Source organism: Protopterus annectens, chromosome 3.part1 (genome assembly GCF_019279795.1).
Source record: "Protopterus annectens isolate FY-2018-M chromosome 3.part1, PAN1.0, whole genome shotgun sequence".
NCBI classification, from domain to species: Eukaryota; Metazoa; Chordata; order Ceratodontiformes; family Protopteridae; genus Protopterus; species Protopterus annectens.
Genome location: NC_056732.1, coordinates 1,015,697,367 through 1,015,711,712, shown reverse-complemented (window position 1 = coordinate 1,015,711,712; position 14,346 = coordinate 1,015,697,367). Strand labels below are relative to the sequence as shown.

General features: G+C 43.4%; 1 protein-coding gene across 5 annotated transcripts in view; it reads right to left on the bottom strand.

The window, feature by feature from the left end:
- The window catches only part of PPP1R42 (protein phosphatase 1 regulatory subunit 42), a 1,899,850-nt gene that overhangs the window by 1,796,959 nt on the left and 88,545 nt on the right, over positions 1–14,346 (bottom strand). For 3 of the 5 annotated variants that reach the window (XM_044067170.1, XM_044067169.1, XM_044067165.1), the window contains exon 2: positions 7,646–7,892. In XM_044067170.1, the coding sequence (XP_043923105.1) occupies positions 7,646–7,777 (132 nt within the window). In that variant the 5' untranslated portion in view covers positions 7,778–7,892. The remainder of the gene's footprint in view (positions 1–7,645; positions 7,893–14,346) is intronic. The other 2 variants (XM_044067167.1, XM_044067166.1) reach the window with 2 other exon arrangements.

The following is a 14,346-nucleotide window of genomic DNA, read 5'->3' as shown; positions in this document are numbered from 1 at the left end:
TACAAATTTTACACACACACACACACACACACACACACACACACACACACACACACACACACACACACACACACACACACACACACTAAGCAAATCAGCAGAATACACTATTCCAGCACTGAAAAAAAGGCAGCGGGAGGAAATAAAACCCAAAAGAAGTTTTTTTTTTTTTTTTTTTTTTTATCTGAGCTCTGCAGCTCATATCACCCAGAATGAGAAGCAATATCCTAAGTGATCTTTCTCTGACTGGCACAAGAAAACTGAAAGGATCCTGTCTGTGAGTGTGAAGAGTTGTTTTGGTCCTGCCAAGTGATTGATCTTTCTCTCTCACAGACAGGCAGTGGGAGGAGTTCTAAGCCTTGACCTCATTTGCTTACTGTGTGACCTTGAGCAAGTCACTTAACCAGACAGAGTTTATGGGCAACTAGGAATATGGAGTGGCTTCTCAATGGCTTCTTGGACTGTAATCCTAGTAACTAACCATGTTCATGTCCAGAAAAACATCAGTCTGTCCCAGGTGTATAGCTCAGATTAAGTATGTTGCACTACTTAGCTGAATTAGACACTGTAAAAAATGAGGATTTCTTTTTTATTTTGAGGGTGACAAGAGAGATGATGTCCCAGCGTGGGTTGTGTGTGGAAAACAGGTCAAGCACTGCACTACCTATTAAGCTGCGACAAGACACTTTAGACTAAGGTGAATGGGTTGTCACACACTGGTGATGCAGTTTATCATGAGTGCATATTAATGAAATTACTAGATATATGTAAGTGTTATAATTAGTGAATAAGACCTCTTTTACTGATGTGGGAAATAACCACATAACTACATTAGGTAAAATATTAACATTTTGTTAGGTCATGTTATAAGGATTTTAGCCTGAAAGAGCCCAGTCTTTTTCAGTGTGTTTCTTATAGAGCACTATCATCAGTTCCCCCCTTTTCCCCATTTTTATACGGGTCTAGGGTGTCACATCAACATTAGTCAATGTGACCAAATCACTTACACAGCCAACGTTTACACTGCAAAGTAGCTGGATATTTGTGAGTAATACTGTTTCCAGAGTTTTTTATGCATCCAGCTCAATCCACTGACAGATAAGTGCCTAAAAATACTGTTTTCCAATGTATTTCAAATATTTAAAGTTCTGCTGATAAAATGCAACATTTTTGAAGAAAAGTTTTGACTTTAAACATGCTTTTTAGCTGTTATTGCTAGTACATTGCAAGTGTTTGTTGGGCTGCATCCAAACCCAGCCAGACATGTACATTTACTGTAAATTTACTGCAAAGTACTGAAATATCTGAAAATCTGTTAGTACTGTATCACTAATCTGTGTATTAACTACTGTGACCTTATTCTTGGTTTGAAATTATCAGTGCACTGCACTCTTGCCATGGCAATTTTCTTTGATTTTCTGCACCTTTTGTTTGGCTTCTAGCCTTAATCTGTTGTTTCTGCACTCTTAAGTGTCCGAAAAGTGTTTTTACATTAGGAAGTCTTTGGTCTGCTTCCTAGTGGCAGTAGGGAGCTGCCAGGTCACTTCTGAACTGGGATGTATTGTTTGAAACCTCCAAATGCCTGCTTGCTATTAGCCAGAGGGTAGTTTGCTTATTTGAGTTTTGTTTCTGCCTTTATAAAGTCATTGTGTTTATGTGTCATTGCTCCGTGCTGCAGTGGCAGTTGGTAGTGCCCTGTGTGAAAGCAGACATCAAGAATTAAAAAATGTTCCCATACAACACTACCTCTCTAATTTCCTGAATCCCTAGTTGTGTACTGAGCAGCTAGTTTGTGCACCGAGTGGCTAGTCTGCATGCCAAGAAGCACTCAACAGTCAAGCTTGACCCTAGGCAGTTTTAGGCAGTCTTGTTAGTAATCCACAGTTCTACAACAACCAAGCTAGTCAGCTGTGAACCTACCTTGCACTATCACCCTGTAGGATATGCAGCTAGGATCCAAAGCTATAGACATTCACTTCCCAGCTATCTCGGTAGTTGGCCTGGTGGACATGGGCATTCTGAGGCAAAGCAACAATTGCCTCATGTATACTGATAACCACCCACTCCTCGAACATACAAATAAGGTACACAAAAGATGTAGTTATACAATGTCACTGGAGGAAAATCTCTCACCTACAAGTACCCACACTGACAAATAGGTGCACAGTAGCACACACACACACATGACACCCACCTCACATAGTACAGATCAGTCACACAGACCCATACATGCTGAGGCTCTTATATTTAATCTGTCCATATCACAAAGACCTCCCAGACATTGCATACACATAAAAAGTCCTCAGCAACCTCAACAGCACTCCACAAAAAGAATGCTCAACAAGACACACACACATTGCCACAATCCATGGTGTCTCAACCTCTAAAGCCATAAGGCATATCACTACACAACCCAGTATTCTGGTCATATGAGACTCAATATTGAGGTACACAGACATGCAACTCACCAGACAAATCAGCTGTCAACTGACTATTGGGGGCCAGGATCCATCATATCACTCATGCAATCAGGTCACTTAACCTCAAGTACAAGTATGAGTCAGTCATAATCCACGTGGGTGATGATGATGACCTCTCGGACTATGTGTCTCAGGCTGGTATAAACCTATTATTGAGCAACATTCTAACTTCTCCTAGGATGATGCCACAAAAAGACCAGAAAATACATATGGTATCATTTGAACGGGGTACAATATTTGTCAGCTGAGTGGACATGGTCGACAGACCACTCTACTTTACCAAGAATGGTCTGCATGTCTCCCAACTGGGATTTTCAATATTGGCTAAAACCTTCTCCACTACCATACTGCCTTTTTTTAGGCACTGCCAACCAGATAAACCTTCCAACAAAGTTGTACCAAACCAGGAAAATATGAAGGTGTTAATGCTCAATGCCAGGAGTCTGCACAAAAACCTCCACTCCCTGCAGGCTCTCCTCATCTTGGAGAATGTAGATGTCTGTGCAAGCACTAAGATATGGTTTAAAAGACAGCACCCCAGAAGTGCAAGGCTACAACACTTTCTACACATTTACACTAGCTATTCTATACATTAAAATAAACACAACGCAAGGCTGGTTCATCAGCATGACAGACAAGAGCTTCTCCACTCCCAAATCACCAAAAATAAGGTCCCATACCATATCCTTGCAAGTTATAGGTCCCCCTCAACGACCCAGGAAAGCCACAACACTTAAAGGCACTCGACACACTCCCACACTACCCCAATATTAACTGGGAATCATACACAACCCCCAGCATACAGGCCCACAGATTCCTAGTCTTTGTGACCAGCTAATTCATACACCTAACAGGGGCTCAAATATCCTTGACATGGTCCTCACAAACATGATAGAAAGCTGCACCCCCCCCCCAAATGTAATGTCCTCTTACTCATGTCAGATCATAAAGATGTCTCCTCTGAGGTAAATGTAAAACCAGGACACATGGAATCCCAAGAGCTTTTAAGAACTACCCCAAGGCAAACTTCACACTAATAAGTGACACCTTATATAAATTTCAAGCCACCCTAACCCTGAGAATATTGCTGCCTATAAAAAACATTCACAGACACTATGTATAAACATATCAACAGTTGTACAGAAACTGCTGCATCAAACCAAAGTAAGCACAGGGCTAGTGCATAAAAAAGCCATCCTGGTGGAATTTCAGCATTAAAAGGCTACACAACAAATGGAAGAAACTCATGGCAAAAACTAAGAGGGGCAACAAGGTAAAAGTTCAATCATCATTCTAAACAAGCAACACAGAGGGCTAATAAAGTCCACAAAAGCCAAATTTGAGGTACAAATAGCCACCCAGGTCAAGGACAACTACAAGGCTTTCTTCAGTTAGATCCAAAACCTCAAAGACAATGAACAACATTGTAACAAATTAATTGTAAATGGTGCCACTTACATGGAACCAGAAGATGCAGCTAATGTCTTGGCTGGCAAATTTGGTTCAAACTTTACCCCTCACCCCTACCCCCAGATATTCCTCAAGAAATTCTGACATCCATCTCATTGCCAACAACCATCACTAGAAAGTAGGTCCTCAATGTCCTCTCCAAGGCCAAGAATACTGCATAATATCACAGGATGCCTCCTTAATAGCATGAAACATGAACTACCAGTCTCACTAAAATCGCTATTCAACCACACCATCCAAATGGGCACTGTACTTGAATGGAAGACTGCAATTGTTACACCATTGAACAACGGCGTCCCATCCATGGACCCATGAAACTACCAACCCATTAGCCTGGTGAGTCTGTTGTGCAAGGCTATGGACAGGATAATCACGGATATCATAAATTATGACATAGTTAATCTACAAACACTGGAACCTAATCAGTTCAGGTTTGTCAAGGGCAGGTCTTGTTTACTAAACTTTACTGACAGGACCTAAGAAGTTAGAACAGTGAATCTATCAACACAAAAAGGCCAATTACTAGTGGGTTCCCCCTGGGCTTAGTGCTTTGGCCACTGCTGTTTGGCACCTATTTCCTCAAAGTCAAGGCTAATGTCAAGGGCCTCTGATTGACGAAGAGTGCAGACGACTGCAAACTGGGAGCAGTCATCAAGTCCCCACAAGATACTAATATCTTCCAAAAGGGCCTGATACAATCTAATAACTGGTGCCAGAGTCCTGGCCTAAAACACAATGTTAAGAAGTGCATCATAGTATCTTTCTGCAAGAAGGCCCCGCCCTGCCATCTACCACATTGATAATACACCCCTGAGAGTAGACCCTGCAGTCAGGGATTTGGAAACAAATATAGACAGAAATCTGGCATGAAAATTATTCCATGTTTCAAAACTTTAACTAAAGGTATGGTATCAAGGCACCGTCCTGTTGTTCTCTGCTCTCATAACACTTATCAGTGAGAACAACGCCACTTTTGATATGTACCTCACTGGGTATATGCAGCAATTGGAGCATCCAATGAGATTTCTCACAAAAAATACAAGGAGTAGAAAATGAGTCCTATGCATTAAACCTCATATCATTCTCTCTAAGTTTCCTACAGGATGTTGAATGGTAACTTATGCTTAGTCTACAGAGCTTTCTCAGATCCAGCACTAATATAAGGAAGACAACTAACATCAGGAAAACTCAATCTAGGGACCTAAACCTTGCCCGCAACAAACATACGGTGTGCTGGAGGAACAGGTATGTGTCTCAGAGGCTTGCCCTCCTCTGGAACAGTTCCCTTCCATGTGAAGCAGAGTTCTTCCCTGTATTTATTCAAGCAGTACCTGGACCAGTGGAATGGGAACAGCAAAATATACCACTGGTCTGCTACTCATGTTTCTACCACAGACAGGAAGCTCATAACTTCTTGTCTACCTACGAATATACACCTTCCACAAGACATTCAGGAACAATAAACTATCAAATTTTGTTTTGGGGAACTTGGCTAGGCTTAAAATGACCCCTTGAGTAGTCAGCCCAGTATTCTACTATGATACTAGTTTTTATCAGTGTCAGTTGCTCAACAAATAGCACACTCACCTTTGGTGCTGGGTTCTATTCCCACCCCGACTGACTTGATTAATTTCCCATTACTGACACTGTAGTGCAACATTAGAGGGTGCTGAACTCTTTAGTGTGCTGTTCTTCAGATGTGATGTTAAACTGAGATCCCATATGCATTAGTAGGTGGTTGTTCAAATGAACATAAAAGATCCCATGACACATATCAAAAGACGAGGGGAAGCTCCTTGGCATCTTGCTCAAATTTTCTCTAGTCAGTCTGAATACCATTTTGTGTCTCAACTGAAAAGAGGCCATTGATCTAGTGGGATTAACCTGGTCAACAATAAGTAAAAAAAGGTCCCTATCAGCATTATCACATAATATACTTTCCACTGTTAAAGTGATTGCATTTAAAGTGATAGGTCCTTTTTTGTGGATTTCCTCTAATTATTGTGGATTAATATTGACTGGATCCTGTTAAAAGATGACTGTACAAGACTTATCTTGTTGCATTGTTGGAAAACATAGCAAAGATTACTTTTTCTTTAAAATCACTAGAGAAGAAAGACTGGAAAAATGAAGGGGGTGAACTACAGCTTCACAAGCATGTTTGTTCTAGAAGATACTATCTGTGGTTTGGAGAGAAGACTTAAAGAGTGCCGAAACTATGATAAGGGTCAGCAACAAGACTTCATACCTGTAAAGTGACAGAATTTCAGTAGAGACCTACTTTTCAAATATTTTAGTGAGTGGGGGTTATTTGCGATTGGTTTATATTCTTTAGGGTTGAAAGGGTTATTAATTTGGACATTGGCAAAACTGAAACTGACTTCCACGTGCTTCTATAACCCAAATACAAAGGAGTAAGTAAGATGTAGATGAGAAGCTTCATTATATTTCCTGCAGTCTTTTTTAGGAATTTGGGAAGAGGTGATTCAAAAGAAGGGAAGCTGAACTGATCATTTTCAAAAGTTACTTATAAAAATGTGATACAAGAAAGTGCTCTGAAGCAGAATTTAGGGAAGAGTTTCACATACATCAAAAAGACTGTGAAATGGCAGATGCAGGGAATATCGAGGCAGACTGAGGCAAATCCACAAAAGTGCAGAACTCTCTCAAAGAGGATTCATACTTTGTTGAAATGGGGTGTGGGGTAAGCAGGGAAATTCTGATGCAGATTATGTGATTCTTAATTTCCAGCCATTGATTCAGGACTGCCCGAAGTTGTTTTAGTCTGTTTCTGGAAAAGGAAGATTACTAACAGTTCTTAAAATAAAGAAAGAAGGATGTTTAATCTTACTAGTAAGCCAGAGAAATTTCCTCAAAAGCAGTGGCACTTAACCAGACAGAGTAAGTTTTAATTCAATAACAGTAAATGAGTAACACATCAAATCTACTCTTATAGATTTCATATCGATCTATTCTATAATGCAGTAGATTACAATACAACGTCAGTTGTTCTCATCAAAGAATGTACCAGATATGCCCTGCTCCTGGGAATAGACAGATGATGCAGCCAAATGACCAAAGATCGATTAATGGCTTGTGTGCAGAAGGGGGAAAGAAGTGGACAATTGCTATCAGCTTTCCATCCTGGAGAGGGAGTAGGTAGCTCAGCTCACTACAGAAAAGTTACTGGAGAGAGGTGTATGGCATATAGCACTAAAGACCCAGGACATGCTTGGCCCTGTTAAGTTGCGTCTGGACAGAGGCCTTCTTGGGATGTGGGTGATAATGTGCAGGCCCACATAGGAAGGTGTAGCAAGCTTTCATGTCAACTGCCAGGGGGCAGAGATAGAGTTCTAATCAGAAAACATCCTGATGGCTGCCTTGACAATGGCTTCCACTACAGTCTCTCACCTTATGAGGAACAACTAGGCTGAATGATTATGAAGAGAGTTGACAGTGAGTGGCAGCAGAGAAATAAAAAGCATATTAAAAAGAAAGAATAATGCACCGGATTATTTTTTTCACCCATGTATGTGCTGTTGACATCAGTACTAAAGGAAATCATGCAGAAAACATTTTCAGGATATGCAGTGTACATTTTATTAGTTAATTGAATCATCACCTCATGTATTTAAATATAGAAATACAGATTACTCAAAAACCTAAGTAAAACTACTGTGCCACTTTATACTTACAATTTCATCAATATTCTTATTAGAAAAGTTGAGGTGTGTAAGTTTCTTAAGATAGTTTTCTAGTGGTTCATCTCTGCGGTTCTTCACATGGATGCTGCTTTTTGCAATCAGGTCAATCGTTAATCGAACCATGGTCCTTTGAAAGAACAACAATGAATTTTACTTGTCTTCTTTTTTGCTGGATGACTTTAGGTCATGCGGATAACTCACTCGCTTACATTCCTACTTTTTTAATGTGTAGCCTGACCTACAAAAAAATGCAAATAAGAATTCACTAAGCACATCTCACAACAAAATAAAATAATAAAATGTACAGAACAGGTGTATCTCCATCAAATGTTACTTTGGTTGATTAGGTCAATAAAAAGAAGTTATGTCTTACCATAACGTTCCATCTGTATTGTTGATTCTCGTTCAGTCATTACGCATGGGTATCGGTTCCGCGCTCGGAACCGAGCCGGCCATTTTCCAAGCTCACGTCAGCTTCAAACTCTCGAGCTAAACTCTTACCCACAATCCCCCTCTCCCTGTTACCTCAGATTGAGTTTGCAAGTTAAAGAAGGTAGAGGCTACCTCTGGTCAAATAACCTAAGAGAATTGGATGGTGAGATCCACTAGAAACCACAGGAGGGGCAAGGAGGGAGGGTCGTAATGACTGAACGAGGATCGACAATACAGATGGAACATTATGGTAAGACATAACTTCTTTATCTGATACTGTTAATCCTCGTTCATTCCTTATGCATGGGACAGAGTCCCCAGCTACCTCTATTCCTGGGAGGCTCTGATGGAAGGACATTCCTGAGCACCATAGAACTGAAAGATGCTCTTCTCCTGGAGGCCAAATCCAATTTGTAATGATTGATGAAGGTATGAGGCGTAGTTCAAGTTGCAGCTGCACAAATGTCATGTAAAGAAGCACTGGCATGGAAGGTAGCAGAAGTTGCCACCGACCTTATTGAATGAGCTTTCATGGTAGCAGGCAACGAGATATTACGTTGTGTGTAAATAAAGGTAACACAGTCCTTCAACCATCTAGCTAATGTGACCTTAGCAACAGCAGATCCTAATCTACATCCAGAAAAGGTCAAAAATAATTGGTCAGATTTACAAAAGGGTTTAGTCCTGTTTAAGTAAAAACGGATTTGCCTGTGTATATCTAGGGAATGCAGGCAATACTCTCCTCTGTTTGAATGGTTGGGGAAGAAAACTGGCAATTCAATGGCTTGATTAATGGACATTTCAGAGATCACTTTAGGCAGAAATGACGGATTAGCTCTTGGAGACACTCTATCTCTATGAAAAATCAAGTATGGACTCTTGATACATAAAGCCTAAAGTACAGAAATACGTTCGGCAGAAGTAATAGCGACCAAACACAAGGTTTTCCATGACAAATACTTGAGGTCGCAAGAAGAGGCTAGTTCGAAAGGTGCCATTGACAGAGCTTGTAGAACTAATGATAAATCCCATGGCTGAATAGGTTCTCTAAAAGGTGGCTTCAGATGATTCACACCTTTTATGAAGGTCTTGCACAATTTATGGGACATAAGAGAGGAATCTTGGACATCCTCATGAAAATTAGAAATTGCAGCCAAATGAACTCTAATGGTAGAGGCCGACAGACCCGATTGAAACAGGTCGGCCAAATAGACTAGTATTATCGACACTGGTGCTGAAAAGGGGTCTAATTGTTTATCTTTCAGCCAACAGGTAAATCTTTTCCACTTGCTCAGATAAGTAATTCTAGTGGAAGACTTATGAGAAGCAATGAGAATATCATGTACTGGTAAAGAAAGATCATTCTGCCTGGCAATCAAGGGAATTGGAGTAGCCAAGCCGTTAGCTTCAGGCTGTTCAGATTGGGATGAATCAGGTTCTGTGGGTGTGAGATCAACTCCGGGATTGGATGGAGAATCCATGGTCGATCTAGTAGGTGAGGCCAAAGGAATGGGAAACAAATCTGTCGGGGCCAATATGGTGCTATGAGGATTACCTTGCTCTTCAACTGCTGGGCTTTCTTCAGAAACTGGGGAATGAGAGGAAAGGGCGGAAATGCATAGAGAAGACCCGAGGGCCAATCGTGGACTAGAGCGTCCCTGGGTGACTGTCCCGGAGGGGGAATGAGAGCCAAGTAGTTGCTGCATTTGTAGTTGGTCGGGGATGCAAAGAGGTCGCAGCAAGGACAGCCCCAGCGGTGGAAGTTCTCCGTCGCTATCAAGGGATTCAGGGACCACTCATGAGGTTGAAGAATGCACCTGCTGAGTCTGTCTGCTATCACGTTGGAACTCCTGGGAATGTGCGTTGCTAGAAGAAAATGGTTGGTAGCCATCGCCCATTGCCATATCCTCATGGCCTCTCGACAAAGGGGGTAAGATTTGGTTCCACCTTGTTTATTGATGTACCAGACCATCGCCATGTTGTCTGATTGAATCGCAATTGTCCCAGACGGCAGCAGGGGATGGAATGCTTGCAACGCCAGAAGCACCACCCTCAGCTCTAGAACATTTATATGCAGATGGGCCTCCAGTTGGGACCAAGTGCCTTGGACTGTCTGTCCCTGACATAGCCCCCCCACCCCATCAGGGAGGTGTCCGTGGTCACTGTGGCCTTGGGTTGCTGGGGGAAGAAGGGGCAAGACCATTGTGAGAGATTGTGTGTCATCCACCAATTTAAATTCTGTTTGCACCTGTGGGTTACTCGAATCATGGCTGAAAGAGGATGCTGAAAAGGATACCATTGGGTGAGCAGTAGCCATTGAAGAAGCCTCATGTGAAACCTGGCCAGGGGAACAATGGTGATGGAGGCTGCCATGGAACCCAACAGCTGTAGAACCGAGTGAGCCGTGGATTTTTCCTTTGAAAGGATTGGAATTAATTGTTGCTTTATCCTTAAAATTCTGTGCTCTGGAATAGCAGCTCTGCAGTTCTTTGTGCCCAAGATAACCCCTATGAATTCTGTTGACTGAGATGGGGTGAGACTGGATTTCTGCCAGTTTATGCTTATGCCTAGCCTTACAGCAACAAGGAGAGAGTATGCCAGGGCGTTTTCCAGTAGATGTCTGGTGGGGGCGGAAATTAGCCAGTCGTCTACGTATGGAAACACCTGGAATCCTTGAAGTTGCAAGTGAGCTGTGACAACTGCCATGCACTTTGTGAACACTCTGGGGGCTGTAGAGAGTCCGAAGGGCAGTACTCTAAACTGGTAGTGACTGGCTCCCGCACAGAAGCGCAGAAATCTTCTTGATGGCCTGTCCACCTTTATGTAGTAGTACGCATCTTGAAGATCTATATAGCACATCCAATCGTCTTTTTCTAAAACCGGGAGGATAGACTGTATAGTGACCATCCAGAATTTTTGTACTCTCACAAACTTGTTCAATACACTCAGATCCAAAATTGGTGTCCAGTCCCCGGTTTTCTTTGGTACCAAAAGTAGTCTTGAGTAGAATCCGGATCCTATCTGGTCTGGAGGGGCTATTTGGATGACTCTCTTTCTTAGCAGCTTTTCTATCTCTAGTGCTGCTTCTTCCCTTTGACTGGGTAGAACGTCAGGAAGATTTTTTGAAGGGATGGGACAAAGATCGAAGGGGATATGATAACCTCTGGTTATGATCCTTTGTACCCAAGAATTGGTGGTAATGGTTAGCCAGGCAGAAGGGTACAAGGAGAAACATCCCCCAACCCCCTCCAGAGGAAAGGAGTTGGGCCGCTCTTCAGGAGCGCTGGTAGGAATGACCAGGGAAACAATCCCTGGAACCCTGGTTACGCGGTCCCCCTCTGCCCTGAAAGGAGTGTCTTTCCTGTGAGTTTCCCCCTTTACCTCTGGGGGAGAACTCGGCCTGTGTGTCATGGAAAGGACCCTGAGATTTCTTGAACCATATCTTCCCACTCTTTTAGTTTCGGGAGAAAGCAGGTTGAGGGGAAGAATAATGGACACCTATGGCAGAAGTCTTACCGTCCTGTTCACATCTGGCCAGTGTGCTTTTAACTTTGGGTCTAAACAACTAGGAGGGCTCAATGGGAGCATTAAGAAAGGAAGACTTAAAAGGTTCCGCAAAGTTGCACAAGTGCATCCAGGTGTGTCGTCTCAAGACCGCAGCTGAACCCGCCGCTCTAGCTGCTCCTTCTGATGCGTGAGATATCAATCACATAGAGGAGTTAGATATAGACTCAATGGTGGCCAGCTGAGAGGCCACTTTGTCACGGACCTCATCAGACACTGCACCAGCCAAGGTTTCAGAGAGCTCAGAAACCAGATCCCTTTGAAGCCTGGTAAAATGTGCCATATAATTCAGGGACCTGATAGCAAAGGTCGCTGAAGCAAAGGTGCGCTTCTCTATTCTGTCCAGGGCATGGGACTCTCTGTTAAGCAGATGGACAGTCTGGCTTTCTTCTTCTGCCAGATCCTTTTTTGTTGCGGCCGCCACCACCAAAGCATCTACAGGAAGACCTTTGGACCAATGGGGATCCAAAGCAGGAGGGGACAAGATCTTATCTGCCCTCCGGGGAATAGCTTTGACGGTATCAGGGGTCTTCCAAGCACGCTGCACGATGTGCTTGACGAGTTCATCAGCAGGTGGAGTAAACCAGGAGGTAGGGGGCCGGGCGCGAAAGGCCTGCAGGAACACAGATTCCTCAGGGGTCGGATTAGAGGACTGGTAGTCACCTCTCTGTTTCAGGATTTCAAGGATATCACCAAAGGATACCTCAGAGGGTGACCGAGGGGATCCTTCCCCCTCATCGAAATCTGTGTCTTCGGTGAGGGACTCCTCTGTGGAGTCCATGTGCGTCCTCTTGGACGAACTTTTCTGGTGGACCTCCTCAGCGGGAGAAGCTGGGGAAGACAACGGAAAGGGGGATTCCTGAGGGAATATGTCCTGAGGCCCTTGCACCCGGTGTCCGCTAGGTGCAACTTGTGAAACCAATGTACCAGAGGAGGGCGGAGGTATAGACAGTCCAGTATCACTAGCAGCAGTGAAAGCCTTCTCCATCAGTTGGAAGGCTGGTCCACCCGGAGAGGAGTGTATGTCTAGGACAGGGGGCACCCCTCCCCTAAGTGGCTCAGCCTGTCGACCCAGAGTCTCTGGATGGCTGTGGAGCAGCAAGCTATGTGTGTCACAGCTGACATCCTGGGTCATAGCAAAACTATCCTGCCACGAAGGCAACTGCGGTTCCTTAGTGAGATCCATAAAGGGAACCGCAGAAGGGGAAGACTGTACTATATCCATGGACTTCAAAGGCAATGAAAGAAGAGAATAAGAAGGTGTCTTTGAAGATGGGTGATCACCTCCCAAGGAAGGATAGTTCCTGAGGGGTGGAACACCTCTGGCCAAGAATGCCTGGTCCACAAGACGCAACATATCTTGTTCGGAAAGGCTTCTAGTGGACCTCACAGAGACTAAGGGAGAAACAGGCCTGTCCACAAAAGAGGCAGACTCGGTGCCTATCTCATCTGACCACACCGAGGACAACGGTGCCGAGAGAGACTGGACTACTGTTGTCTGCACCGAAGAAGTCATCGGAGCCGATGTCATTGTCTGCATCGACACAGGGATCGGTGCCGAAGTGGTTGTCGGTGCCAAAGCTGGAACCGACAAAAACTGGAGTCAACAATAAAGGCCTCGGTTCCGAGGAAGATCTCAGAGCCGACACGATCAAGGTCTGCGCCGACTGAATGGTCGGTGCCGATACAGTGGTAATGGTCTGAACCAAGGAGCCCCTCAGTGCCAATATGTAGAAGGCTGCAGGACAGGATGGAGCCAAAATCACTAATGAGCCAAAGGCCTTGGTGCCAAAGGTCTGGGCACCGAAAGCACTGGGGCTAACAGAGAGCTCCAGAGCCGAAATTTTAGCCTTTTTAGGTTTTGGTTGGTGAGAGTCCCCAGCCGGGGATGAAGGCAAGGATTTAGCCTTAGAAGAAACATCCATTTTCTTATGGGCTTTAAGAGGGGTTGAGACCTCTGACCCAGAAATAGCCCCTGAAAAGGGAGATTTTAGAAGTCCCTTCAGTATCAGCTTATTTTTCCTTTCTAACAAAGTCCTATTAGAAAAGTTCTCACAAATAGTACAAGGTGGTTCAACAGATAAATGGGAAGCTCCCAAACAATAAACACATAAAGAGTGTGCATCAGAAGTAGGCAGTTTGTGTCCGCAATCAGAACAACTCTTAAATCCGGACTACCTTTTTTATCTGCCATATTAACTAATAGAAAAGTACCAACAATGGTACAAGAGAGGGTATATCATTGCTGGCTGACTTCAGAGTTGTGCACTGTTATTTTTGCTTCACTGTATAGTTTTTCAGATCTCTGCTGAAGGTGTTGGTTTTCCCATACCCACTCTCCCTATTCCTGTGTTGTTGTTTAAATTTGGAGGTTTTTGCAGTTGCCCGCCCCCACTGTAGAGTTGATCTGGGACACTCCCCCCAGTCCCATCTCTTTACCTCATTCTACCTAATAGACTCCTTCTGCATTGTTTTTAATCATTTTTAATTTAATTGCATTTTTTAAACTGTTTGGTTTAACATTGCTACATACTCAAGTGTGCTAGCTTGCACTGCATTTGAATTGTTTTGACTGCTGTTTTAGCTACTTTTCTGTATATATAAAAAAAAATCCTTTCCTGTAACTAGTGTAGTCCAGATTCAGATTTGCTGTATCCAGGACTGTATGCAAGCTTCTGAGGCCCCCCCCCCCCCAA